Below are 26418 nucleotides of genomic sequence, written 5' to 3' on the forward strand. Positions count from 1 at the left end.
ATAACCCAGGGAGTTACTTTTCCGACTGGGTAAGCAGCTAATGCTCTTGCAGAAATATTCTACTGTCTCTTATGTGGGGCACAGAGTTTTTGGAAGAGCTGTTACAATTCACCTGCCCTTTTTGCATTAGTTCCTGGGTGAGGTGGTGTTTGTGTAGCTGACTTCAGCTGGAATCAAACAGAGCACAGCACGTGATGCCCTCATCAAACAAAATCCCTGTGTTGGGCAGACCCAAGACAAGGAGGTGGAATCACATCTGTTTCTCCTGGTCTGTTTTTCATACGGACTGGCTATACAGAAAGCGTTATTCTAAATTATGTCTTTAGGTAAGAAACGCCCATATCAAACATATCAAACCTCACTCAGATCATGCGAGTGCATGACTGTCAGAACTTCTCCCTTGTTATACTTTTCCCAGCCAGTCACTAACCTGAGATAATGGTTTCTTCCGTCCGCAGTTTATGCCTCCAATGAAAATCATATTGGGCATTGTAGGCATGGGATAGTCAAAGACAAAGTCAATTCTCTTCAGCCAAACGGATCCATGACTTAGAAGCTGTGTCAATGTCATCGGCTTTTGGAGAAAGTCTGAGGCCAGGCTTTCAAATGATGAAAACATCATACTGCAGGTGAAAGACTCTGAAATATGAAGCAGGAAGTTCTTCACTCTCTGAGAGAACGTCATATGATCTGTATTGTGTGAGAACATTCGTGGGACGTAGGACGGTGGGTCCGGACTCTGAGCGGCATGAACGTCTATAGCACATGGGATGCCCCGCGAGAATAAAACAGTAGGCATAGAAAAGTGCAAAGCAATTATCTGTCCACAGGGTGTCATAGGATCTGTAAAGACGGCATCGAATTTACTTTCTTCGATGTATTTCATCATCTCTTTGTTGTACAGTAAGGACCTGCAGGCAGCTTGAAATATGGAAGAGGTCTTTTGGAACTGATTCCAAGTATTCAAAAATCTGGTCAGGAAAGGCTCTTCACTAAAACACGTTGTACCAAGTGAGGCCAGAAGTTCTTCCATCTCTTCCTTCTTGACAGATGCAGGATACGTTTTCAATTCATGTTTTCCCGAGGAATTTATCAGCATATTGCTGTCTGGTGCAACAACAACTATTTCATGCCCTCTATTGCTCAGCTCGGTCAGCACTTCCTTCATACTGAGCCAGTGGCTGCCCTCCATTGGGAACACTAGCAGTTTCCCAGCAGCCGCAGGACCCAGGCAGCACAAGAGAACCACTACCACCAGCATGTTGCCAGTCGACGGACAGGAACCCATGCATGAGAGAGGCCAGGGGTGGTTTGCAGGCTTTTGTAGCTATGCTCCTCCTATGCAAACACCCCCCTTGGCAGTGCTTTCTAACCTCTGCCCTTCTGACTCACTTCCCATTTCAGGTGTTCACAAGTTTGCACGCAACAAGAGTGACGGCAGGTGATTAACGATTGTCCTTCGAAGGTGGGTTTGCGTGAGCACGAGAAAGCCGTGTTTCCTATCATGCACTTCACTCTCCTAAGCTGTAACTACAGCTCAGTGCCTCAGCCTTCTTCCCAGTATAGGACCACAGTTTCACAGCACTTCTTACCATCAGCAACCCAGCAGCCTTTACCGACAGTATGCTCTAAAGTACATGGGAATCCATGAAGGAAATGCATCTGCAGAGTGGATGGACAGGAACACTGCTGGGATTGTGGAGAAACCTTTTGGCTGCTGCAGCATCCTGTGAAAGTTATTTCCCTATTCAGGCTAACTAAGAAACACCTGTAGCTCGTTACACTGGGAAAGTTACCTTGAAACAGGTGCTGTAGCATTCAGCCAATCACTCTGGGAGATGGATGGTCAAGTGACCAATAGCCTTGACCCATCTAGCAAACCATGTGACTCCTGACTATTTAAGGCAGGGCGTTTACTCCTAAGGGTAAGGCATTTCCTTCTGAGCCTTGGAGGAGTGTGGGCCTTCCTTAGAGTAGAGCCTGAAGCCTTCGCATTAGAACATTGGTCTGCTTGGAGCCACCTGAAGCCTTCCAGCTGCGACACTGGGATTACCCCACATGGTAGTACTGGGTCTATGAAGAGTGCACCAAAATTATTTTTTTCCACCTAGTGTTGGAGTTCTCTATGTCACTGAAGGCTGACAGAGTTCTCACGGAGTGTAGTAATTTGGTATTTTTTTAAAAGTATTTTCTTTTCTAATGAATCTGAGGCAAGTTGTACAGTGAAACATAACTTATAGTAAAGATATGTGGAATCATACACACAGTTACCGCTGGGGCCCGGCCTTGATGATTTAAACCTGAGCTCTTTTCTGAAGTTGGGAAACACCGATAACGAGGATGAGAAAGAGAAGGGAGTGTGAACAGCTGGTGCAGGGAGTGTGAGAAGCTGACATGGGGAGTATGGGAAGATGATATAGAGTGTGTGAGAAAATGATGTTTAGTTTAGCAGGTGGAAAATAGCTCCTTTTTAGGCATAGCCAATAGTAAAGCTAAAATAGGTGCGTGCACTATTGTTTGTAACCAATCACAGCTGGGTGAGGGGCGCGTGGACACATCGTGGCCTGAGTAATAATCTATAAAAGCTGCCTGTATAACAATAATAAAGGTCACTCTGTTATCACATCTACGGAGTCTGTGAATTCAACCGCCGCAAATGGCGCCCGAACAGGGACCTGATATTCAAGTCGACTGACGGGCTTTGGAATCGCGGTGTGAGAGCGATCGGCGGCGGTGCCTGGCTGAACGAAACGGTGGAGGAGGCGGTGGGGAGAGCCAAACGGTCCGGACCGAAATTAACAGCGGAGTACAAGAGCTGGAGTCTGGACCAGTGACACCTGAAGGACACAGGTGAGCAGCCAGGGACGATGGGGTCTTCCATATCGAGAGACACGAAGAATTAGGAACCAAAAGAAAGAAGAAATAAGAACCTAAAGACAGAAAAAATAAGCGACAACTGCCTCAACAGGAGGAGGTAAGCAACTGGGAACGATGGGAAGCACAGCTTTAACAAAACATAAGTCTGTATTTAAGGTGTTGACAAAAGTGCTAGAGAAACAGAACGGCACCATTAACAGTACTGACTTGATAAAGCTCCTGGTACTCCTGGTTTGGGTATCAGCCCATGTACCGGAGGCAAACTCTTCAAATATATACATGACAAGGACTTGGGACACTATAGACGTTAAACTTTGGGATTCAGCCACCCGCGGGGATGCTGCCGTGCAGCGACAGCCGACAGCCTGGCGTGCTGTGTTCAAGGCGTTGAAGGGCGCGGAGGGAGAGAGTGAGGGCGAGGGGACATCGGCGTCCATCTCCCCCGGTAGCCCCGGCAGCCCCGCTGGCACCGGCAGAGCCAGCGGCCCCATCCCCGCCTCGCCCGCGGCCCCACCGGCAGAGGAACTGTGTGGAGCTGCCGGCCTGGAAAAGCCATCATCGAATCCTTTTGATCCAGGGCCCCGAACGAAAAGACAAGACTTATTGCTTTCCCCCCCTTCCAACGATGTCGGTACACCGGCGCTCCCGCCAGCCGCGCCGCCCTCGGAGCCGCGGCGACAGCAACAACAGCAACAACAAGGGGGGCTGCCGGCATGGGGTGGCTGGGTCGTCGTCCCCCCCCTCCGCCCCCCCGCCCGGCTGAGGCGAGGCAGGGCTGACGCCCCGCCGCCGCTGCTGCCCCCCGCCCCGTCCCCCCCCGCAGGCCGCACCTGGAGAGCGGCCGCTTGGCCGCTGCGCGTGGCCCGGGTTTTATCGAGAGACAGCACATCTTAACCTGGATCGTCTCGAGCGGTACTGCGGGAAATGAATTATGGCAAACCGATATTACTTATATTCATTCGTTTCTTCGATCTAAATATGTCCATGTAACTGCTGATATGTTTTCTGCCTTTCTTGTTGCTACTGCTCACACTGGAGAAAACCATGGGAGTACCAAAGAAAATCGGGACAGACAATGGTCCGGTATGGTGCCTTTTTACAGGATCAGAGAGTGACTCACGCTACCAGTATCCCTCATTTGCCTATGGGACAAGCTGTTATTGAACGAACTCATGTAACGTTAAAACAAACGCTTGATAAACAAAAAAGGGGGAGTCTTCCTGTGCCTCTGCTTACATGGGGAAGAGGGTATGCTTGTGTTCTTCCCACAGGTCCATGCTGGTTACCAGCAAGAAACGTAAAGCCAACCAGGACTTTTGAAACTACAGATAGAGAAGGGGAGATCCAAGAATTAGCAGAGCAAGCAGAGATCACAGAAACGCCAAATGAGGAGAATGGCTCAAATGGACAGACTCGTAACAGAAGATTTCATGTTAATATATAAACTGTTTTTATGTTTCTCATTGTTTGGTATATTATGTGTGTGAAAGTTGCTTGTATATATGCTTTGTGTGTTTTTTCCGATCAGAAGGTGTATGGATTCCACCCGTAGCTACTGGAAGGAAAAGAATTGACTGGTACCAAATTAATGACAAAGAATTACAAACTGGACTTAGTTGTGAGCACGTAACTTTGAAAAAGGAAGCTAGGGGATTGTTATTGAACAACATGTTGCGATTCGCAAAAACTGCTGTCAGCCAGCAGGGCACGTACTGGGCAGCCTTGTTGCACGCACTGGCCACGCGTGCGGCAACGCCGTGTCAGTACCTTTGTCATAGACTCTGTTGAGGGTGTAAAAGGGATGGCTCAGAGCGGAACAGAGGGAGGCTGTGGAGCACACTGTGTGGATAAACAGGGGACGCCCTGAAGGTGCTGTGCCTGCCTCCCTTCTCCACGATGACCCTGCTGATTGACACCCTCCTGCTCAGCGGAATCTTGGGCATAGTCGAAATAGTAAGGCTCCCAGAAAGGGAAACATTATGCCAGTAACTGCTTCTGCAAGGCTGTACCAAAACAAAACGCCAGTAACTGCTTCTGCAGGGCTATAGTAGAGCTTAGCAGGGTATTCCTTTGCATATAAGGGGAGATCTATGTACTATGGGGACTTTAAGAATGTATTTACCTAACACCACCATGAACCTAAATCATAGACACATCCAGAATAGGCGAAGCACACATGCTTATGATAGCTAGTGTGATTCCAGAGCAGAATTTTGGGATCCGGCAAAAATCATTGCAGCTTCTATATTTGCACCAAGAGTTGGGGAATTACAGGTTGGTTAAAATCTTTAGCAAAAGTAGGCGTTATATTACTAGTAGTTCTTTTATGCATAGTAATAATCATCCCCTGCCTATTGTCATGCTTCCAACAGATGGTACAAAGTACGGTTCATCAAGTAATGGTCATAGAAAAACAAAAAAGGGGAATTGTGGAATCATACACACAGTTACCATTGGGGCCCGGCCTTGATGATTTAAGCCTGTGCTCTTTTCTGAAGTTGGGAAACACCGATAACGAGGATGAGAAAGAGAAGGGAGTGTGAACAGCTGGTGCAGGGAGTGTGAGAAGCTGACATGGCGAGTATGGGAAGATGATATAGAGTGTGTGAGAAAATGATGTTTAGTTTAGCAGGTGGAAAATAGCTCCTTTTTAGGCATAGCCAATAGTAAAGTTAAAATAGGTGCGTGCACTATTGTTTGTAACCAATCACAGCTGGGTGAGGGGCGCGTGGACACATCGTGGCTAGAGTAATAATCTATAAAAGCTGCCTGTATAACAATAATAAAGGTCACTCTGTTATCACATCTACGGAGTCCGTGAATTCAACCGCCGCAAAGATAAATATGAGAAATCAATGTTTAAGTACCTGGGTTTTGGTTTTTGACTTTTTTTTAATAACCAAAACCAGTTGGTACAACTGAGTAAAATGAATTCTTTTTTTCATTGATGCAAACATGCATTTTTTTTAAGATAACCAGCCAACAGAAATCTTTCCCCATCTCTACATATAACTTCCATCTAACCTCTTACCCTATTGGATATAAAACTAGGTTGCAAAACAGCCATTCACCATTGTACCTCAGATAACATAAACCAACAAGATGTCTCTAATTTGTGAACTCATGAGTTCATAGCCCGTATCAGTTCAGTTTATGACTGAAACAGTCCATGAACTCTGTGGGGCCAAGTCCTGCTTGGTTGTAAACTGCTGGGCTTTAAAACGTTGGTGATAACCTCTCACCATAAAAGTTTATAAGTAGGGACACACAATTTGCTCCTCCAGGGCATTCAGGGCTCTACATCACTGCTGGAGCTTTCACGTGCAGTTTTTGCATGCTTATTTTCAAGCCTGATGGGAAAGCTTTGACCTTATTGAGAACCTGCCCTCCAAAAAGAGCAGTCAGCTCCATCACCCACACTGTCCCCATATCGGTAGTTTATGACACAGGATTAACTTAATGGGAATTTTCAAATGGCTCAGGAGAAGGTGATGCACAGAAACAGACCTGTTGCTCATCTTCCTGTTAATCTTCCTGTCTTCTATAAGAGCACAAGTCTCTTGCTAGTATGGCTACACTTTCTTATGGACTCAAAAGCCTACCTATTTTTTGTACCAGATCATCAGAGAAGAAACTGTGGAAAAGGTGAAGCACCAACAGGAAGAATAGAATTTAAAAAAAACCACCACATAAATTAGAGGTAAACAGAGAACAAACAGACAAGGAAAGGATGAAGTTCTTAGGTTAGCACAGAATCAGCTGAGGTCAGATCTAAGCTAGGTAATTATTATTCAGAAAATTAACAGACAGGTTCATTTTTCAAAACAACACAGTAGGTTTACATGTGTTTGTTGTTCATTATGCAGTAGCAAAGGGCACCTGGACTCCTTTCAGGGGTTATCGACTCCTGTTTTATGTGTAGATGAGGACCACAGGGTAGTTTGATGAACAGAGGTCTCAAAGAGTGAGAGCCATGTGCGAGCTCGGAGGAAAGGCTTCCTCACTGGATAATGAAGGGCATAAATTTTATATTACACAAGGCTGAAGCTTGGGTTACCCAAGACTGCAAATTTGGTTTCCTCTCAGAAGTACCTCTTGCAATAAGGCTTGTGTGAGTTACTCCAGGAGCTTTGCAGCAATGGAGCAGAGCTGCACTGGTATGCAAGCAGCTTTGAGTTGAGACTGCTTGGACCCTGAGCCATAACCATGTTGAAGAGTTTGGGTGCAGGTGTGCTTACACCTCACCCTATGATTGCTTCAGCTGGAAAAGGTACTAAAACACTCTCAAACTGCTTATCTCTGAGTTGGACTGGTTGTGATGTGTGCATTTTTCTGACCTGAGCAGCACACAGTGAGTGGCACTAAGGGAAGAAGGCAGCAAATGGATACTTTAGAACTAAAACCAAATGTTTGTTGAGGCAGCCTGGAAGTGTTGGTTTCATCTACTGGATTTGTTTTCCTGTCGTTAGATGAGATTGCTCACCCCCTTATGCTCTGAGTCTTGCAAGCAGGGAAAGGTTGCTCGAACGCAAGAGCGTGTGGATGATGTAATTTGATTTCCCAGGTTTCTGGATAATGGATCAGGCTTATACATGGAGGAATCCTTGTGTAATTGAACCCAGTCCTTTTTTTGATGCTAAACAGTGTCAGACAAATGCAGGTTGGTAGCTGCTGAGATGAACCTGCCTGATTCCCCCCTTATGTTTTACATAGCTATGGAGATTCACTAGCATTTGCCTGCCAAGGATAAGATAGTATGTAGTTCAGCTAGCGTGACTTAAGAGGAAAAATAACCCATAAAAGTGATGATATGTTGACTGCAAGTTGGAAAGTAATCTTTAAGTCTTTGCAAGAGCAAGAAGCAGCAGGCAGCTAAGCAAATCACAGAACACATCATTTTTCCAGGGCAGCGTTTTCCTAAGCCATAAATAGAAATCATATGAAAATGATAGTATGTGATCCTAAAATTAATGACTGTATCCTAACAGAAAAGTGACTTTTAAGGCTGCCCAGGTACCTGTAACTGGAATATTTCCTAACTTTTGTAGAGCAATGTGTTTGATATATGTAAATATAATACTCTCATAACCTTTCTAGGTTTTTAAGCATAAATCTCTGTCAGATATTGTACCTTTAGACTCATATTAGAGAAGATGTTTTAAAATAACCAGAAGACAAACTTCCCATGGAAAGGGAAACTAAAGCAGTAGTTCCATTTGATATGAGGGAATTTTTGTTGAAAGAGCTGTGTTTTCCAGCTTCCTTCAATATCTATTCTTCAAAATGGGGGAGGCACAGGAATGTGGACAAAAGCAAACTGAAGAGGACACTGAGATGAACTGTTTGGTTAGAGCAGCTATTTCAGGTTGATACATACCATGCATTGAAGATGTACAGTGCATGACGCTTAAACTTTCTTTTTCAAAAGTAGTGCTGCTTTCACTTGACTGATGTTGTGTATTTTGCCATTGCAATGTAAGTCAGATGAACAGTATTACCAGCTTTAAAGGTGCTCAACACCCTTTGCAAAAGCGTAATAAACAGATGCTGATGTGATGCTACTCTGAACTGCCACTAGGTTCATCAACACCTTGAATATTGCATGAAAAAAATGACCCTAGCATTTGATTCCTGAACAGATGGATGACTACTGCTTCAGTGCTGAAAATGTAGAGCTCCCCTAGAGCTGTACTAATCTTAGCTACCCATGTTAGCAAATTAACAGTTCCCGCAGACATGACAGGATCCCTTCTGAGTGACATTTGGGTTGTGCAGGCTTGTGAAGAGTGTGTCCCCGTGTAAGAAGTATGTGTACACGCTTTGGTTCTCCTTACTGTACTTCCTGGCCTTTTGCCAAAGTCTTGAATACCACTTTAATTCCATATTTTAAAGGACCAGTTAGAAATGTCTCCTTATCAAAGCTTCCCAGATGCTGCTGGCTCTGGCAGGAGGATTTCAGAACAGGTTTCAGAACCTGTTTTCTTAATCCTTGTGCTGGAGGGACAACCACAGCGTCTTTATTCAGTTACACTTCTCCTTTACTTGAGTAAATATCGACTAAAATTCAGGGTTATTTTAATGTTTTAAGTTAACTAGTTGTTTCAATAAGTAATGGGTGTTTTAGGTTAAAAAAAAAAAACATGAAAAACTTTGGAAAGCTGCTATAGCTTACATTTCTGAACTTTGTGTTGATCAAATCACATGAACGTTGTTTCTACACGCTGCCCGAAAGAGCAACTTTGGATTAACTTTGGTTAAAGATGAGATATTCATCAAGGCACCTCACGGCTCCAAGTCCGAGTTAATTTCAGATGTCCCCATAATGAGGGACCACTTACAATGCCAGCCTTCAGGTACTTCTGGAGTCATTAGAGGATGACACCAGCACAGGACTGCTGCTCAGCCAAGATACCTATTACTTAGCTTTCTGCTAGGTGGGTACCGTAGCTGAGCTCCTTCTGAGAGGGTAAAGGCCAACAGTTAAACTCACTTCTTGAGCTGGCAGGGTGGCTGCACCCTTCCCGTGCAAACTGCTGTGTCACGCTCTGTTGGCACCACTCCTGGTCGCTTGCACTCCCTAGGCTGCTTTTTGCAGGTATAGGGGTGGCTGCTGTTGCTCTGACAACACCCAGGCCATGCCAGCGTCTCCCATGAGAGCTGCCGGCTCCTGGGGGTGTCTTTTTGCTCCCCTGGCGTTTCCCTGCCTTAGGAAAAGCCCCTGTGCACCAAGATCTGCCCCTCTGTTGTGGATCGGGATGTGAAAGATTAGATTCTTCACCTGCTGGAGAAAGTTCATGTGGTCTGTATGGTCCGTAAATTCTGTGGGGACGTAAGAAAGGGGATTGGGACACTGAGTGGCTTCAAATTCTAAGCCACATGGCACTACCCGAGAAAAAAACACAGATGGGAGTGAAAGATGCTCAGCAAGTATCTGCCCACAAGGTAGTACAGGTTCTGTAAAGACAGCATCAAACTTGCTCTCCTCAAGATACCTGATAAGCTCTGTGTTGTGCAATAAGTGTGCACAGCTGGAGAGTGCCAAATCAGAGAGATTTTTCATACTCTGGTATACTTTAAAAAATCTTTCCAGAAAAGATCCTTCTTCATGAACGACTTGAAAAAATGTCCCGAAAGTTTCATCCATCTCTTCCTGTGTGTAAGGGACTGGGTACCATTTCATAACAAAATTCTGTGATGGCTTTATGTGCATACTGACTTCAGGAGCAACGACAACTATTTCATGTCCCTTCTGCCTGAGACCATCCAGCACTTCCTGCATGCTGAACCAAGGACTCCCGTCCGACGGCACCACCAGCAGCTTCCCAGCAGCAGCCAAACTGAGCACAGACAGGAGCAGAACCAGGGTCGCCGTGACTTGCTGATGAGGAGTGAGCGGCGAGACCATTTCTGCAGGAATCTGGTGAGTGCTGCCCAGAAAGGAAACCCCCGGTGGCACTGAAGCACCAGCTCTGCACTTTTAAGCAATCTGTGCTACACCCGAACTTTTGATCCTTCAGAGTATTTGCTGTGTGGTCAATGTTTAATCACCGATTTAACTGATAAAAGGCTGAACAAGGAGCAATAGAGTTCATCAGTCTACCTGGGCAGGAGGTAAATGTGATGGTTGCACCAGGTAAGCCCTGCCTGTTTCTACTAGAAAAGCTTTGGCAGCTCTACTGCCTGTGAGCAGCATCTGCCAAGCCACCACAGCCCCCTCAGGCTCCTTGAGATGGTCTTGGATCTCAGATCTCACATAGCCATCTCCAAGGTGAAATCTTCTGAGGCCTGCCTGTCATCAGAGACAGTGCTTCTTAGCCTGAGAGTCCACAGCCTGCAACATTCCTGCTGATTCCAGCTGTGGAAATACCCAGGTGAAGGAGCAGACAAATTCCTTCTCAAAGCAAGAAGTGGTAAGGCAGCAAAGGTGTGCCAGGACAGAGGCCTGGCGCGCATTTCTCTGTGAATGCCAGACCCTGCTACAACCACTTGCACAGTTGTGTGGATTGTACGTAACTGCAAGGCTGTGACAGCCCCTCGGGCTGTGCTGCTCATCCAGCACTCAGGAAGGGAGAGAGCGCCAAGTCACTCAATACTACACAAAATACTTTCAACTAACCATAATGAAAAAGGCATCAACAGAGCATACTTTATAAATGAAAAGGTGGAGATGCCTACGCTGAAAATGGAAAGGGAGGAAGAAAGTGAGAGAAAAATAATTTATTTTATGAGTATTTGCCTAACTTACCCTAAACAGGAACTTGATTCCTATCTGCAATACATAATCCCACCCTTTTGAACACAGAAGTCTATCAGAGCTAGAATTAAAAACAGAGCACGACCCACCTGAGGTAGCTTCTTGTGAGCACAATTTGCTCCTCCAACGAAAATCATATTGGGCATCAAAGGTCTTGGATAATCTAACACAAAATCTATCCTCATGAGCCAAATGGAAGCCTGATGAAAGAGATCCATCACAGTCACATCCCGCTGCAGGAACTCAGAAGCCAGTTTTGCGTATGGTCGAATGAGAGAATCACAGAGAAAATAATTTGGGATGTCATAGATTAAGTTCTTCACCCGCTGGAGAAAGTTCATGTGGTCTGTATGGCCTGTCAATAACCTGGGGATGTAAGAAGGGGGATTGGGACACTGAGCGCCTTCAAATTCTAAACCACATGGCATGACCCGATAAAAAAACACAGATGGGAGTGAAAGATGCTCAGCAAGTATCTGCCCACAAGGTAGTGAAGGTTCTATAAAGACAGCATCAAACTTGCTCTCCTCAAGATATCTGATAAACTCTTTGTTGTACAGTAAGTGTGCGCAGCTGGAGAGTCCCAAATCATTGAGGTTTTTCACACTCTGGTATAGTTTAAAAAATCTTTCCAGAAAAGATCCTTCTTCAACTAGGGCTTTTAAAAATGCCTTGAAAGCTTCATCCATCTCTTCCTGTGTGTAAGGGACTGGGTACAATTTCATAACAAAATTCTCTGTCGGCTTAATTTGTAAACGGAATTCAGGTGCAATGACGACTATTTCATGTCCCTTCTGCCTGAGACTATCCAGTATTTCCCGCGTGGTGAACCAAGGACTCCCATCCGGCGGCATCACCAGCAGCTTCCCAGCAGCAGCCAAACCGAGCACAGATAGGAGCAGAACCAGGGTCGCCGTGACTTGCGGATAAGCAGTGAGCGGCGAGGCCATTTCTGCAGGAATCTGGTGAGTGCTGCCCAGAAAGAAAACCCCCGGTGGCACTGAAGCACCAGCACCAGCTCTGCTCTTTTAAGCAATCTGTGCTACACCTGAACTTTTGATCCTTCAGACTATTTGCTGTGTGGTCAATGTTTAATCATTTGACTGATAAAAGGCTGCATGATAAGCCTTCATTCCAGCAAGTCCAGAGGCCAGTGGCGTGTGCTGGATGCATCAGGTAACTCCCATCTGTTTCTCTTAGAGGAACAGTAAAGAATGTCCCAAGAAGGAGGCAGAGGTGGTTCTTGGTGGGACTGTACTTCTGATAGCTTCCCTCTGTCTGAAGCTTTTGCATGTGCAGGAGATGTATTGCGTCCACATCATTATTCAACCTAGCAGAGTCTGCTCCCTTCCCCCTGGACAAGACTTGTGCCCTCCCTCTTTCTTTGAAGGCTCATCTCTAGGAGGCCTATGGTCCCACAGGAAATGTGGAAGAGCTCTTTAAGATGGTTTCTAGACTGAGAAGACTGATGAAGTTGGATGCATAATGCTAGGTTTGTCTGTAGGACACACCACCTACACTAAGCAGTACCTACCCTCAGGATGGAGGGGTTGCGTTTGTGAGCTTGGAGGACAGAGCAGACATGTATGAACGCTCTTTGAGGGGGACTCTCTGTGAAACAATTCAGGGCCTAATTCTGGCTTCATTTTTGTCACTGGCAAATCTTGTGTGGTGTCCAGTAGCGGTGGAGTCTCATGAATGCTCAGGTAGCAAATTACAGTGTGCATGCGGATGTCTGTAAGGTGCCACAGCCACCTCCACCACTTGGAGATGGGTGGAATTGCCACACAGACTTGGTGACATCACCCCACGGTGCACAAGTCCTAAATAATATGCCTGAAGAGAAAGCCAGAGCACCAAAACCAATAGCACAACACTCCAGGTTCTCCCATAGAGCCACAGAGGAGGCTTTCCAGTAAGAACTGTCTGCAATGCTATCTTCTACATCCGAGGCACTCAAAGCACACATCAAATCTGAAAGGTTAGTGTAATCTCCAAGGCTGCATCGATCCTCTCAGTGCAAGTCATGCTGTGCTGGACATGTCAAAGCAGACCTGCTCCATAGCTCCATTCAATAGCACCGGGATTTTGAGCCTGGAAAAACCTTCTAGGATTTTCTGGGCCATCCCACGGGAGCTGCTCTTAAGATAAATGCAGAACTTTGTCCTACTGTCCACAAATTCTGACAATTCCTTTGGCTGATGGATAAAATATTCCATCAGAGATCTTCACTAGAAGAAACTAGTGTTTCTTTTAAACTGAGCATACTGTATAAGTGAAAGGTATAGGTGCCTACAGTGAAAGTAGAAAGTGAGGAAGAAAATACGGGCAAAATAATTTCTTTCATGAGTATTTGCCTAACGCATCCTAAATGGGAACTTAACTCGTATCTGCAATACAAAATCCCACCCTTTTGAACACAGAAGTCTATCAGAGCAAGAATTAAAAAAGAGCGCATGACCCACCTGAGGTAGCTTCTTGTGAGCACAGTTTACTCCTCCAATTACAATGATGTTGGGCATCAAAGGTCTTGGATAATCTAACGCAAAATCTAACCTCATGAGCCAAACGGAAGCCTGGCGAAAGAGATCCATCACAGTCACATCCCGCTGGAGGAACTCGGAAGCCAGTTTTGCGTATGGTTGAAAGACAGAATCACAGAGAAAATAATTTGGGATGTCAAGGATTAAGTTCTTCACCCGCTGGAGAAAGTTCATGTGGTCTGTATGGTCTGTAAATACCCTGGGGACATAAGAAGGGGGATTGGGACACTGAGTGGCTTGAAAATCTAAACCACATGGCATTACCCGAAAAAAAAGCACCGAAGGAACTGAAAGATGCTCAGCCAGTATTTGCCCACAGGGTATTACAGGGTCTGTGAAGACAGCATCAAACTTGCTCTCCTCAAGATATGTGACAAGCTCTTTGTTGTACAGTAAGTGTGCACAGGTAGAGAGAGTCATGGCAGAGAAGCCTTTCAGTCTCTGGTATACTTTAAGAAATCTTTCCAGAAAAGATCCTTCTTCAAATACATCCTGTGAAAAAAAATGGACGCTTTCATCCACCTCTTCCTTTGTGAAGGGTATTGGATACGTTTTCATAACAAAATTCTCTGACGGCTTTATATGTATGTTTATTTCAGGTGCAACGACGACTATTTCATGTCCCTTCTGCCGGAGACCATCCAGCACTTCCCGCATGCTTAGCCAACGGCTCCCATCCACTGGCACCACCAGCAGCTTCCCAGCAGCAGCCAAACCGAGCGCAGACAGGAGCAGAACCAGAATCATAGTGACTTGCGGATAAGCACTAATCACCAGGACCATTTTTCTGCAGGAATCTGGTGAGTGCTGCCCAGAAAGAATATCCCCAGCTCCACGCTTTTAAGCAGTCTGTGCTGTGGTTCTCCAGATGATCTTTAGACTTATTTGCTGTGTGGTAAATGTGTAATTATGGGTATGGCAAAGATAGAATAAGAAGTGTTAAAGTTCAGCCAATTTGAACTTTATAGACAGTAATCAGAGCAGTAGATAGACTGGGAAACACCCAACCTCTTTGTGTTGGAGGAACACTGGGATTTAAGGAAATGAGAGATCCTACAACAAGTGTCTGCTCAAAAATCCTCATTAACTGATCATTAATTTTCCAAACAAGAATTTTCAGTATAAAAAAAATTCCTCCCCAGGAAGAGTATGCCCCAGGGCCATGAACGCAAACAACATTAATGCATAGACAGAATTTGCAGTCATCAGCCCTAATTATGAAAATTATTGCATAGAAGTAATTTTGACAACACGATAATACAGTATGGAGGTTGATAGTATACAGCAGAAATTTTTAAGGACATTTACCAAACTACTGCATCTCTACGTACACCCTTTGTAGGGAAACTTTTCAGAAGTAAACCCTCGCAGATGCTCAGTGCTGGCTGCCAGTTGTGAAAACCTCTAACAATTTTGCAGAAAATTTTGTAAGGAATCCAGGAGAAAGGACAAGCGTAGGCTGCCAGAGCAACCAGAACATGACCTGCCGACTGATGCATTACAACACTTTATTTCTAAATTATGAAAGGAGGGTTCTATTATCCAAAAAGATTCATTGTTTTTAAAGATCAATGGTGACAGTAAAACAAATACTTTGAGTGAATAATACTGATCTGGCAAACACCAGCAGCAGACCTGCCTGGTAAGACAGGGAACACCCTCACTGGTAGGTATGTGCCTCATTATCTACCGAGCCCAAAGAAAACAATTGTGTAAGCAAAAATGCCTAGATCCTGCTAACGCTACAGAAGAGCTTCTGCAGGAACGGAAAAGAATTGAAATCAGCCCAGTTTTTGACATGTGTTCTTTGTCTTTACAGTACTCCTTAGTGCACGTACAAATCCCACGAACTCTTGTATACAACTATATACACACAGAGCCTTTGCAGACAGATTTCTCCCTTCAAACATTAATATATTTTATCAAGGAAATCACTGACCTGAGATAATGGCTTCTTCTTTCCACAGTTTATACCTCCAATAAAAACTATGTTGGGCATCACTGGCATGGGATACTCAAAAACAAAATCCATTCTTTTAAGCCAAATGGATCCGTGGCTTAAGAGCTCCTTCATTGTTAATGGTCTTTGAAGAACATCTGAAGCCAGAAGTTCAAATGGCAAATAGGCAAATTTGCAAAGAAAGGATTCTGATGACTTGAGAAATAAGTTTTCCACACGCTGGATAAATGTCATGCGGTCTGAGTTGTCTGTAAATGTTCTTGGGACGTAGGAAGGGGGGTCTGGGCACTGAGTAGCCTGCAAATCAAAACTGCAGGGGAGTCCCCGTAAAAGAAAACAGATGGGACAGAGAGATGCAGAGCCAGTATTTGTCCACATGGAACAACGGGATCCGTGAGAACAGCATCAAATTTACTCCCTTCAAGATACTGCATCAGATCCTTATTGTGCAATAAACTGGTACAGGAGGAGACATAGAGATCGGAGATTACTTGAACTTTTTCATAAAGCGCAGTAATTCTTTGAAGAAAAGGTCTTCTCTCAAAAAGATCTTTAGCAAGTGAACGCATACTTGCTCCCAGTTCTTCCCTCATTTAAGGCACTGGGTATGTTTTGAGAGTGTAATATTCAGATGCCTTCACGTTCAAGTTCACTTCTGGTGCAACAACGAGAATTTCGTGCTCTTTCTGGCTGAGGGCCACCAGCACTGAGCGCATGCTGAGCCAGTGACTCCCATCCATTGGCAGCACCAACAGCTTTCCACCATCAGCCAAGCAAAACAGAGACAGGAAAACAAAAAGCCTCACAGAAACTAAGTAACAGTATTTACTTACATGAGCCATGTTCCTAGAAATCCAAAGTCTGTTCCATCTGCCCTGACCTAACAGATTTTAAGTAGACCCACAGCCCCCAGCCAGATTCTCACATTCCTCCTTAACGATCTGGCTTTTCCAGCAAAACCAGTCACCAGTAACCATTCAAGGCAGTGATGAATTATTTAAGGAACGTGATAAATCGACTTGGGTTGGGCAGAACTGGGCTTGGTATCTGAGGTTCCCTTGGGATGGGTCCTTTCTGATGTATTCCCTGTGCTGATTGATGTTAGACTGAAAATAAAATCAGACTTCGCAAAAACCAAATCCCAAGTCTTTGACTTGGAAGTAACTGGGCTTGCTGAAAGTAGGTGTTAAAATGCTTTCTTGCGTTCTTTTCTTTTCTTTCTTTCTTTTTGATAAGCATTTTACAGCTGTTCCGAAATGCTTGTCGAGTTTATATTTAAATCAAATTATAAAATTATGCCACTATACAGCATGATCTCTTCGCAAATCCTACGGAGGAGGCTCTGTGACTTACATACAGCTCAGCACTGGGGCTAGGTGAAACACCAGGTACAAATTTATTACGATAAGCAACACTGCAGCAGAGGCTTACATCAGCCAAGGAAACCCACTGAATCCATGCATGACACTTCTTCGTTCTCATCCTGACCTCTCTCTCTCTGTCTCTCTCAATCATCTTCTTCTTCCAGGAGCAATAGGAAGGAAAAGCCACTCAGTTCCCCTTGTATCTAATTAAATACAGGAAAGCTTGGACAGAAGTAGCCAGGAACAGCCCTCTTGTTTCAGGCCAGGAAATTATTTTAAATAGTAAGAGGTGGTGTTACTACTTCACGTGAAAAACTAAAAGTTAGATACCATGTCTGAGAAGGTAACAAGTATTTGTGATAAACTTGTCAATGCACAGTCAATTTTGCCATTAGAAAAAAAAAATTTGTCAATTTTGCCATTAGATGTAGCCGTGGGACTCAGAGGCACAGACGGAAGACAACAAGAAATCGAGACTGAAGAATCAGTACTTCTGCAATAAATCTTGCTGCTGGACTATGATCTTTAGCCCTTGAGCAAGACGAGAGTGAGAGTGAGCTTCAGAGGACAGTCTGATAGCCTTGCCTGCAGGCAGGATTCCTCTGGGTTCTATCCCAGAGGATCTCCCTGGGTTTGTCCCTGAGGAGCCATTAAGCAGCTCTGATGGACAGAACAGATAGGAAAAAGCATAACCCTGATAAAAGTGGCCATGGGGAGGGTTGACAGCAATTCGAAAGAGACTTTTGTGAAAAAGCAAGATATGAACACCAGCAGCTCAACAGAATTAAACAGTGCTTTCAATGGGCAGCATCCTGTGAAGCACTGGGAGGAGTAAAGCGAAGCCTGAGGGCAGCTAAGGTTGGCTCTAGGAGAGATGTGCCAGGTTTGTAAAAATGCAAATCTATTTTCTTGTGAAGCTTCACTCATTCATGTTCACAAAGGCCTATGAATTTGGAGGAAGAGTAAGAGTGGTGATAGGCTGGAGGAAGCCATTCCCTGAGACTCCTGGAAAGCTGGCAAGTGACAAAAGAGCAAGAGAAGAATACAGGAGAGTCCATTTATTTTTAAGGAACGTTCACAAAGGATAAAACTTTATCCTTTCTAGGAAACAACATGATTTAGTGCTGAAACAACTGGATGACGCTAACTACAGAGTTCTCATCTGCTGAGGAGAGCTGTCTTCTCCCGTATCTCATTTTCCACTTAATCCCTGGCATCACATGAGGCTGTTCTACTTACAGCACAAGAAAGCAAGAAGCTAATATCACATGCAGCAACAAGCTAACATACGTCACATGCATGCCTTTATCAAGTGCTTTTTAGACCACAGATGCCCAAGCGACCAGCTGTCAACATTCCGTATCCAAACCAGATGTCTCCTAAAAATGTGACTGAGAATTCAGCTGTCTAGTTTTTGTGACGGAAGTTGTTGTCAGACCAACACCTTTACCACAAAATATTCGTCTTTGACTCAAACACAACGCTGCTGTAACGGGAAAGAGCACATAATGCTATTGCACATAACCCAGGGAGTTACTTTTCCGACTGGGTAAGCAGCTAATGCTCTTGCAGAAATATTCTACTGTCTCTTATGTGGGGCACAGAGTTTTTGGAAGAGCTGTTACAATTCACCTGCCCTTTTTGCATTAGTTCCTGGGTGAGGTGGTGTTTGTGTAGCTGACTTCAGCTGGAATCAAACAGAGCACAGCACGTGATGCCCTCATCAAACAAAATCCCTGTGTTGGGCAGACCCAAGACAAGGAGGTGGAATCACATCTGTTTCTCCTGGTCTGTTTTTCATACGGACTGGCTATACAGAAAGCGTTATTCTAAATTATGTCTTTAGGTAAGAAACGCCCATATCAAACATATCAAACCTCACTCAGATCATGCGAGTGCATGACTGTCAGAACTTCTCCCTTGTTATACTTTTCCCAGCCAGTCACTAACCTGAGATAATGGTTTCTTCCGTCCGCAGTTTATGCCTCCAATGAAAATCATATTGGGCATTGTAGGCATGGGATAGTCAAAGACAAAGTCAATTCTCTTCAGCCAAACGGATCCATGACTTAGAAGCTGTGTCAATGTCATCGGCTTTTGGAGAAAGTCTGAGGCCAGGCTTTCAAATGATGAAAACATCATACTGCAGGTGAAAGACTCTGAAATATGAAGCAGGAAGTTCTTCACTCTCTGAGAGAACGTCATATGATCTGTATTGTGTGAGAACATTCGTGGGACGTAGGATGGTGGGTCCGGACTCTGAGCGGCATGAACGTCTATAGCACACGGGATGCCCCGTGAGAATAAAACAGTAGGCATAGAAAAGTGCAAAGCAATTATCTGTCCACAGGGTGTCATAGGATCTGTAAAGACGGCATCGAATTTACTTTCTTCGATGTATTTCATCATCTCTTTGTTGTACAGTAAGGACCTGCAGGCAGCTTGAAATATGGAAGAGGTCTTTTGGAACTGATTCCAAGTATTCAAAAATCTGGTCAGGAAAGGCTCTTCACTAAAACACGTTGTACCAAGTGAGGCCAGAAGTTCTTCCATCTCTTCCTTCTTGACAGATGCAGGATACGTTTTCAATTCATGTTTTCCCGAGGAATTTATCAGCATATTGCTGTCTGGTGCAACAACAACTATTTCATGCCCTCTATTGCTCAGCTCGGTCAGCACTTCCTTCATACTGAGCCAGTGGCTGCCCTCCATTGGGAACACTAGCAGTTTCCCAGCAGCCGCAGGACCCAGGCAGCACAAGAGAACCACTACCACCAGCATGTTGCCAGTCGACGGACAGGAACCCATGCATGAGAGAGGCCAGGGGTGGTTTGCAGGCTTTTGTAGCTATGCTCCTCCTATGCAAACACCCCCCTTGGCAGTGCTTTCTAACCTCTGCCCTTCTGACTCACTTCCCATTTCAGGTGTTCACAAGTTTGCACGCAACAAGAGTGACGGCAGGTGATTAATGATTGTCCTTCGAAGGTGGGTTTGCGTGAGCACGAGAAAGCCGTGTTTCCTATCATGCACTTCACTCTCCTAAGCTGTGACTACAGCTCAGTGCCTCAGCCTTCTTCCCAGTATAGGACCACAGTTTCACAGCACTTCTTACCATCAGCAACCCAGCAGCCTTTACCGACAGTATGCTCTAAAGTACATGGGAATCCATGAAGGAAATGCATCTGCAGAGTGGATGGACAGGAACACTGCTGGGATTGTGGAGAAACCTTTTGGCTGCTGCAGCATCCTGTGAAAGTTCTTTCCCTATTCAGGCTAACTAAGAAACACCTGTAGCTCGTTACACTGGGAAAGTTACCTTGAAACAGGTGCTGTAGCATTCAGCCAATCACTCTGGGAGATGGATGGTCAAGTGACCAATAGCCTTGACCCATCTAGCAAACCATGTGACTCCTGACTATTTAAGGCAGGGCGTTTACTCCTAAGGGTAAGGCATTTCCTCCTGAGCCTTGGAGGAGTGTGGGCCTTCCTTAGAGTAGAGCCTGAAGCCTTCGCATTAGAACATTGGTCTGCTTGGAGCCACCTGAAGCCTTCCAGCTGCGACACTGGGATTACCCCACATGGTAGTACTGGGTCTATGAAGAGCGCACCAAAATTATTTTTTTCCACCTAGTGTTGGAGTTCTCTATGTCACTGAAGGCTGACAGAGTTCTCACGGAGTGTAGTAATTTGGTATTTTTTTAAAAGTACTTTCTTTTCTAATGAATCTGAGGCAAGTTGTACAGTGAAACATAACTTATAGTAAAGATAAATATGAGAAATCAATGTTTAAGTACCTAGGTTTTGGTTTTTGACTTTTTTTTAATAACCAAAACCAGTTGGTACAACTGAGTAAAATGAATTATTTTTTTCATTGATGCAAACATTCATTTTTTTGAAGATAAGCAGCCAACAGAAAATCTTTCCCCATCTCTACATATAACTTCCATCTAACCTCTTACCCTATTGGATATAAAACTAGGTTGCAAAACAGCCGTTCACCATTGTACCTCAGATAACATAAACCAACAAGATGTCTCTAATTTGTGAACTCATGAGTTCATAGCCCGTATCAGTTCAGTTCATGACTGAAACAGTCCATGAACTCTGTGGGGCCAAGTCCTTCTTAGTTGTAAACTGCTGGGCTTTAAAACGTTGGTGATAATCTCTCACCATAAAAGTTTATAAGTAGAGACACAATTTGCTCCTCCAGGGCTTTCAGGGCTCTACATCACTGGTGGAGCTTTCACGTGCAGTTTTTGCATGCTTATTTTCAAGCCTGATGGGAAAGCTTTGACCTTATTGAGAACCTGCCCTCCAAAAAGAGCAGTCAGCTCCATCACCCACACTGTCCCCATATCGGTAGTTTATGACACAGGATTAACTTAATGGGAATTTTCAAATGGCTCAGGAGAAGGTGATGCACAGAAACAGACCTGTTTCTCATCTTCCTGTTAATCTTCCTGTCTTCTATAAGAGCACAAGTCTCTTGCTAGTATGGCTACACTTTCTTATGGACTCAAAAGCCTACCTATTTTTTGTACCAGATCATCAGAGAAGAAACTGTGGAAAAGGTGAAGCACCAACAGGAAGAATAGAATTTAAAAAAAACCACCACATAAATTAGAGGTAAACAGAGAACAAACAGACAAGGAAAGGATGAAGTTCTTAGGTTAGCACAGAATCAGCTGAGGTCAGATCTAAGCTGGGTAATTATTATTCAGAAAATTAACAGACAGGTTCATTTTTCAAAACAACACAGTAGGTTTACATGTGTTTGCTGTTCATTATGCAGTAGCAAAGGGCACCTGGACCCCTTTCAGGGGTTATCGACTCCTGTTTTATGTGTAGATGAGGACCACAGGGTAGTTTGATGAACAGAGGTCTCAAAGAGTGAGAGCCATGTGCGAGCTTGGAGGAAAGGCTTCCTCACTGGATAATGAAGGGCATAAATTTTATATTACACAAGGCTGAAGCTTGGGTTACCCAAGACTGCAAATTTGGTTTCCTCTCAGAAGTACCTCTCGCGATAAGGCTTGAGTGAGTTACTCCAGGAGCTTTGCAGCAATGGAGCAGAGCTGCACTGGTATGCAAGCAGCTTTGAGTTGAGACTGCTTGGACCCTGAGCCATAACCATGTTGAAGAGTTTGGGTGCAGGTGTGCTTACACCTCACCCTATGATTGCTTCAGCTGAGTTGGACTGGTTGTGATGTGTGCATTTTTCTGACCTGAGCAGCACACAGTGAGTGGCACTAAGGGAAGAAGACAGCAAATGGATACTTTAGAACTAAAATCAAATGTTTGTTGAGGCAACCTGGAAGTGTTGGTTTCATCTACTGGATTTGTTTTCCTGTTGTTAAATGAGATTGCTCACCCCCTTATGCTCTGAGTCTTGCAAGCAGGGAAAGGTTGCTCGAATGCAAGAGCGTGTGGATGATGTAATTTGATTTCCCAGGTTTCTGGATCAGGCTTATACATGGAGGAATCCTTGTGTAATTGAACCCAGTCCTTTTTTTGATGCTAAACAGTGTCAGACAAATGCAGGTTGGTAGCTGCTGAGATGAACCTGCCTGATTCCCCCCTTATGTTTTACATAGCTATGGAGATTCACTAGCATTTGCCTGCCAAGGATAAGACAGTATGTAGTTCAGCTAGCGTGACTTAAGAGGAAAAATAACCCATAAAAGTGATGATACGTTGACTGCAAGTTGGAAAGTAATCTTTAAGTCTTTGCAAGAGCAAGAAGCAGCAGGCAGCTAAGCAAATCACAGAACACATCATTTTTCCAGGGCAGCGTTTTCCTAAGCCATAAATAGAAATCATATGAAAACGATAGTATGTGATCCTAAAATTAATGACTGTATCCTAACAGAAAAGTGACTTTTAAGGCTGCCCAGGTACCTGTAACTGGAATATTTCCTAACTTTTGTAGAGCAATGTGTTTGATATATGTAAATATAATACTCTCATAACCTTTCTAGGTTTTTAAGCATAAATCTCTGTCAGATATTGTACCTTTAGACTCATATTAGAGAAGATGTTTTAAAATAACCAGAAGACAAACTTCCCATGGAAAGGGAAACTAAAGCAGTAGTTCCATTTGATATGAGGGAATTTTTGTTGAAAGAGCTGTGTTTTCCAGCTTCCTTCAGTATCTATTCTTCAAAATGGGGGAGGCACAGGAATGTGGACAAGAGCAAACTGAAGAGGACAGTGAGATGAACTGTTTGGTTAGAGCAGCTATTTCAGGTTGATACATACCATGCATTGAAGATGTACAGTGCATGACGCTTAAACTTTCTTTTTCAAAAGTAGTGCTGCTTTCACTTGTCTGATGTTGTGTATTTTGCCATTGCAATGTAAGTCAGATGAACAGTATTACCAGCTTTAAAGGTGCTCAACACCCTTTGCAAAAGCGTAATAAACAGATGCTGATGTGATGCTACTCTGAACTGCCACTAGGTTCATCAACACCTTGACTATTGCATGAAAAAAATGACCCTAGCATTTGATTCCTGAACAGATTGATGACTACTGCTTCAGTGCTGAAAATGTAGAGCTCCCCTAGAGCTGTACTAATCTTAGCTACCCATGTTAGCAAATTAACAGTTCCCGCAGACATGACAGGATCCCTTCTGAGTGACATTTGGGTTGTGCAGGCTTGTGAAGAGTGTGTCCCTGTGTAAGAAGTATGCGTACACGCTTTGGTTCTCCTTACTGTACTTCCTGGCCTCTTGCCAAAGCCTTTGAATACCACTTTAATTCCATATTTTAAAGGACCAGTTAGAAATGTCTCCTTATCAAAGCTTCCCAGATGCTGCGGGCTCTGGCAGGAGGATTTCAGAACAGGTTTCAGAACCTGTTTTCTTAATCCTTGTGCTGGAGGGACAAACCACAGCATCTTTATTCAGTTACACTTCTCCTTTACTTGAGTAAATATCGACTAAAATTGAGGGTTATTTTAATGTTTTAAGTTAACTAGTTGTTTCAATAAGTAATGGGTGTTTTAGGTTAAAAAAAAAAACACAGGAAAAACTTTGGAAAGTTGCTATAGCTTACATTTCTGAACTTTGCTTTGATCAAATCACATGAACGTTGTTTCTACACGCTGCCCGAAAGAGCAACTTTGGATTAACTTTGGTTAAAGATGAGATATTCATCAAGGCACCTCACGGCTCCAAGTCTGAGTTAATTTGTGATGTCCCCGTAATGAGGGACCACTTACGATACCAGCCTTCAGGTACTTCTGGAGTCATTAGAGAATGACACCAGCACAGGACTGCTGCTCAGCCAAGATACCTATTACTTAGCCTTCTGCTGGGTGGGTACCGTAGCTGAGCTCCTTCTGAGAGGGTGAAGGCCAACAGTTAAACTCACCTCTTGAGCTGGCAGGGTGGCTGCTGCTTTTTGCAGGAATAGGGGTGGCTGCTGTTGCTCTAAAAACACCCAGGCCATGTCAGTGACTCCTGGGAGAACTGCTGGCTCCTGGGGGTGTCTTTTTGCTCCCCTGGCATTTCCCTGCCTTAGGAAAAGCCCCTGTGCTCCAAGATCTGCCGCTCTGTTGTGGATCAGGCCGGCTCTGGAGCAGCACCCCTCCGCGACAGAAGTAACGACTTACATCATGCAACCAGCAAGAATTTCCCCTTAACTCTCAAACTACAAACTGCCACGGTCTTGAGCCTCACATGAGAGAATGCCTTATTTATTATATTATTCTAATATTCTAATTTACAGTATCACTCTGTATTTGCCTTATTCTTTATTAAGTTCAGTGGACTCTGCTTTACCCTGTCAAAGAGTATAAAAGAAATCTGAAAGAAGAAAGGAAAATAACTTCCAGCTCAAAGATATTGTACTGCAGTTGCACAGTGAGATTGTGGGACCACAATTCAGAAGTGAGGGACTTAATTTCAGAGGAAAGAGATTTGTGTCCTGCTTTGTGCCTGGAAAGAAATGTCTAGTGCTATTAGTTGTTTTAGAGACTACACGGTAACTATCAAAATAGATCTAAATTTGTAGATTAGCTTTAAAACCCTGCAGAACAATTCTCATAAATGCAAACGTCAAGAATTAGGTATGAAAACTTGATAAAAAATTTCAATAGCACTAAACTGCAGAAACAACATGATCACATTTCATTGGAAAATGTAGAATTTGAAGGCAAAAGAACATACCTTAGGCAGTGGTTTCTTCACAGCACAATTTATACCTCCTATAAAGACCATATTGGGCATCACTGGTCTGACATACTCAAACACAAAGTCAAATCTCAGAAGCCAAACAGAAGCAGAGTTCAGAAGGTCTATCAGGGTTACATCTCTCTGAAGAACTTCAGAAGAAAGCTTTAATACATCTTTGTAGAAACCATTACAATACTCAAGCTCCAAGAGTGAAATCAGTGCATTTTCCACTCTCTGGAAAAATGTCATGCGGTCTGAGTTGAAGGAGAATAGTCTCGGGATGTAGGACAGAGGGTTTGGGCACTGTGGTGCTTCATAGTGTAAGCTGCAAGGAAACCCTCTCATGAAGAACACAAATGGAAGGGAAAAGTAATTCGCAACTATTGCTCCGCACATAAAAATAGGGTCTGTTAGGACGGCATCAAAGTGGCTTTGATTCAGGTACTGCAGGGTCTCCTTGTGATTGAACAGGTCCTTGCACTGACCAAAGAACTTACTGAAAACGTTCACAGAGCTGTTGTATATTGCTAGAGTGTTCAGTGGGAAAGGCAGGTCCTTCAGGTGCAGGGCGACATACTCTTGAAATGCATTATCCAGCTCTTCTAATGTGCTGGTCACTGGGTATGTTTTCAGTGTATATATTGGCCGTCTTGTTCTCATCTGCCAGGTTACTTCTGGTAGAAGCACCACCACTTCGTGTCCTCTCTCGGCGAGCTTTTCAACCACTTCTTGCATGCTAAGCCAGTGGCTTCCTAGCATGGGCACCACCAGGAGTTTCCCCCCATCTGAGAGGCCAGGAAGGAGAAGGATAAAAATCCAGGCACAGGCACAGCAAAGCCTCGAAGTCATGTTTACGTGGTCAGAAATGTGAAATCAGTCAGGACTGTGAAAGTCTTCTTCAGACAGTAGCTTAGAAGATACTTCTGAAGGAAGCTGATCAATTTATCTGTTGAGCTGTTCTGCTTTTTCATCAGCTTCTAGTTAATGATTTACTGCTCTGGGTTGTGGGTTGGGCTTGGGTGTTTTTTCTCATTACTCGTGAAGCCAGATTACTTGTAAACCCTTTCCTGTGCTGAGTCATTGTGAGTTCCTCAGTGTTCAATGGAGAACCAGCTCCTCAACATGCTGGTCAGATTTCTTAGGATTTCGCTCTTGATCATTGATTACTGTGTCCTGTCTTACTCCTTGGCCAGGACCAAGGAAAGCAAGTCTGGTATGAACACCACCAACACCACAGTAACAA

General features: G+C 44.2%; 1 protein-coding gene and 6 pseudogenes across 1 annotated transcript; all 7 read right to left on the reverse strand.

Annotated features, from left to right (window-relative positions):
• Positions 1-403: 403 nt before the first annotated feature.
• On the reverse strand, positions 404-1261 carry LOC147528298 (UDP-glucuronosyltransferase 1A1 pseudogene; annotated as a pseudogene).
• An 8193-nt stretch (positions 1262-9454) lies between these two features.
• LOC147528299 (UDP-glucuronosyltransferase 1A1 pseudogene) lies at positions 9455-10282 on the reverse strand (annotated as a pseudogene).
• Positions 10283-11142: 860 nt separating this feature from the next.
• Positions 11143-12081, reverse strand: LOC147528300 (UDP-glucuronosyltransferase 1A1 pseudogene; annotated as a pseudogene).
• Positions 12082-13349: 1268 nt separating this feature from the next.
• On the reverse strand, positions 13350-14457 carry LOC147528301 (UDP-glucuronosyltransferase 1A1 pseudogene; annotated as a pseudogene).
• A 1126-nt stretch (positions 14458-15583) lies between these two features.
• Positions 15584-16476, reverse strand: LOC147528302 (UDP-glucuronosyltransferase 1A1 pseudogene; annotated as a pseudogene).
• A 2445-nt stretch (positions 16477-18921) lies between these two features.
• On the reverse strand, positions 18922-19779 carry LOC104371608 (UDP-glucuronosyltransferase 1A1 pseudogene; annotated as a pseudogene).
• Positions 19780-24747: 4968 nt separating this feature from the next.
• On the reverse strand, positions 24748-26024 carry LOC104375652 (UDP-glucuronosyltransferase 1A8). Its single transcript, XM_009982048.2, has 2 exons — positions 25170-26024; positions 24748-24783 (listed from the first exon to the last, which is right to left on the reverse strand). Exons 1-2 carry the CDS (start codon positions 26022-26024, stop codon positions 24748-24750), a joined length of 891 nt encoding a protein of 296 aa, XP_009980350.2.
• Positions 26025-26418: the final 394 nt, after the last annotated feature.

Source organism: Tauraco erythrolophus, chromosome 8 (assembly GCF_009769465.1).
Source record: "Tauraco erythrolophus isolate bTauEry1 chromosome 8, bTauEry1.pri, whole genome shotgun sequence".
In the NCBI taxonomy this organism is placed as follows: Eukaryota; Metazoa; Chordata; class Aves; order Musophagiformes; family Musophagidae; genus Tauraco; species Tauraco erythrolophus.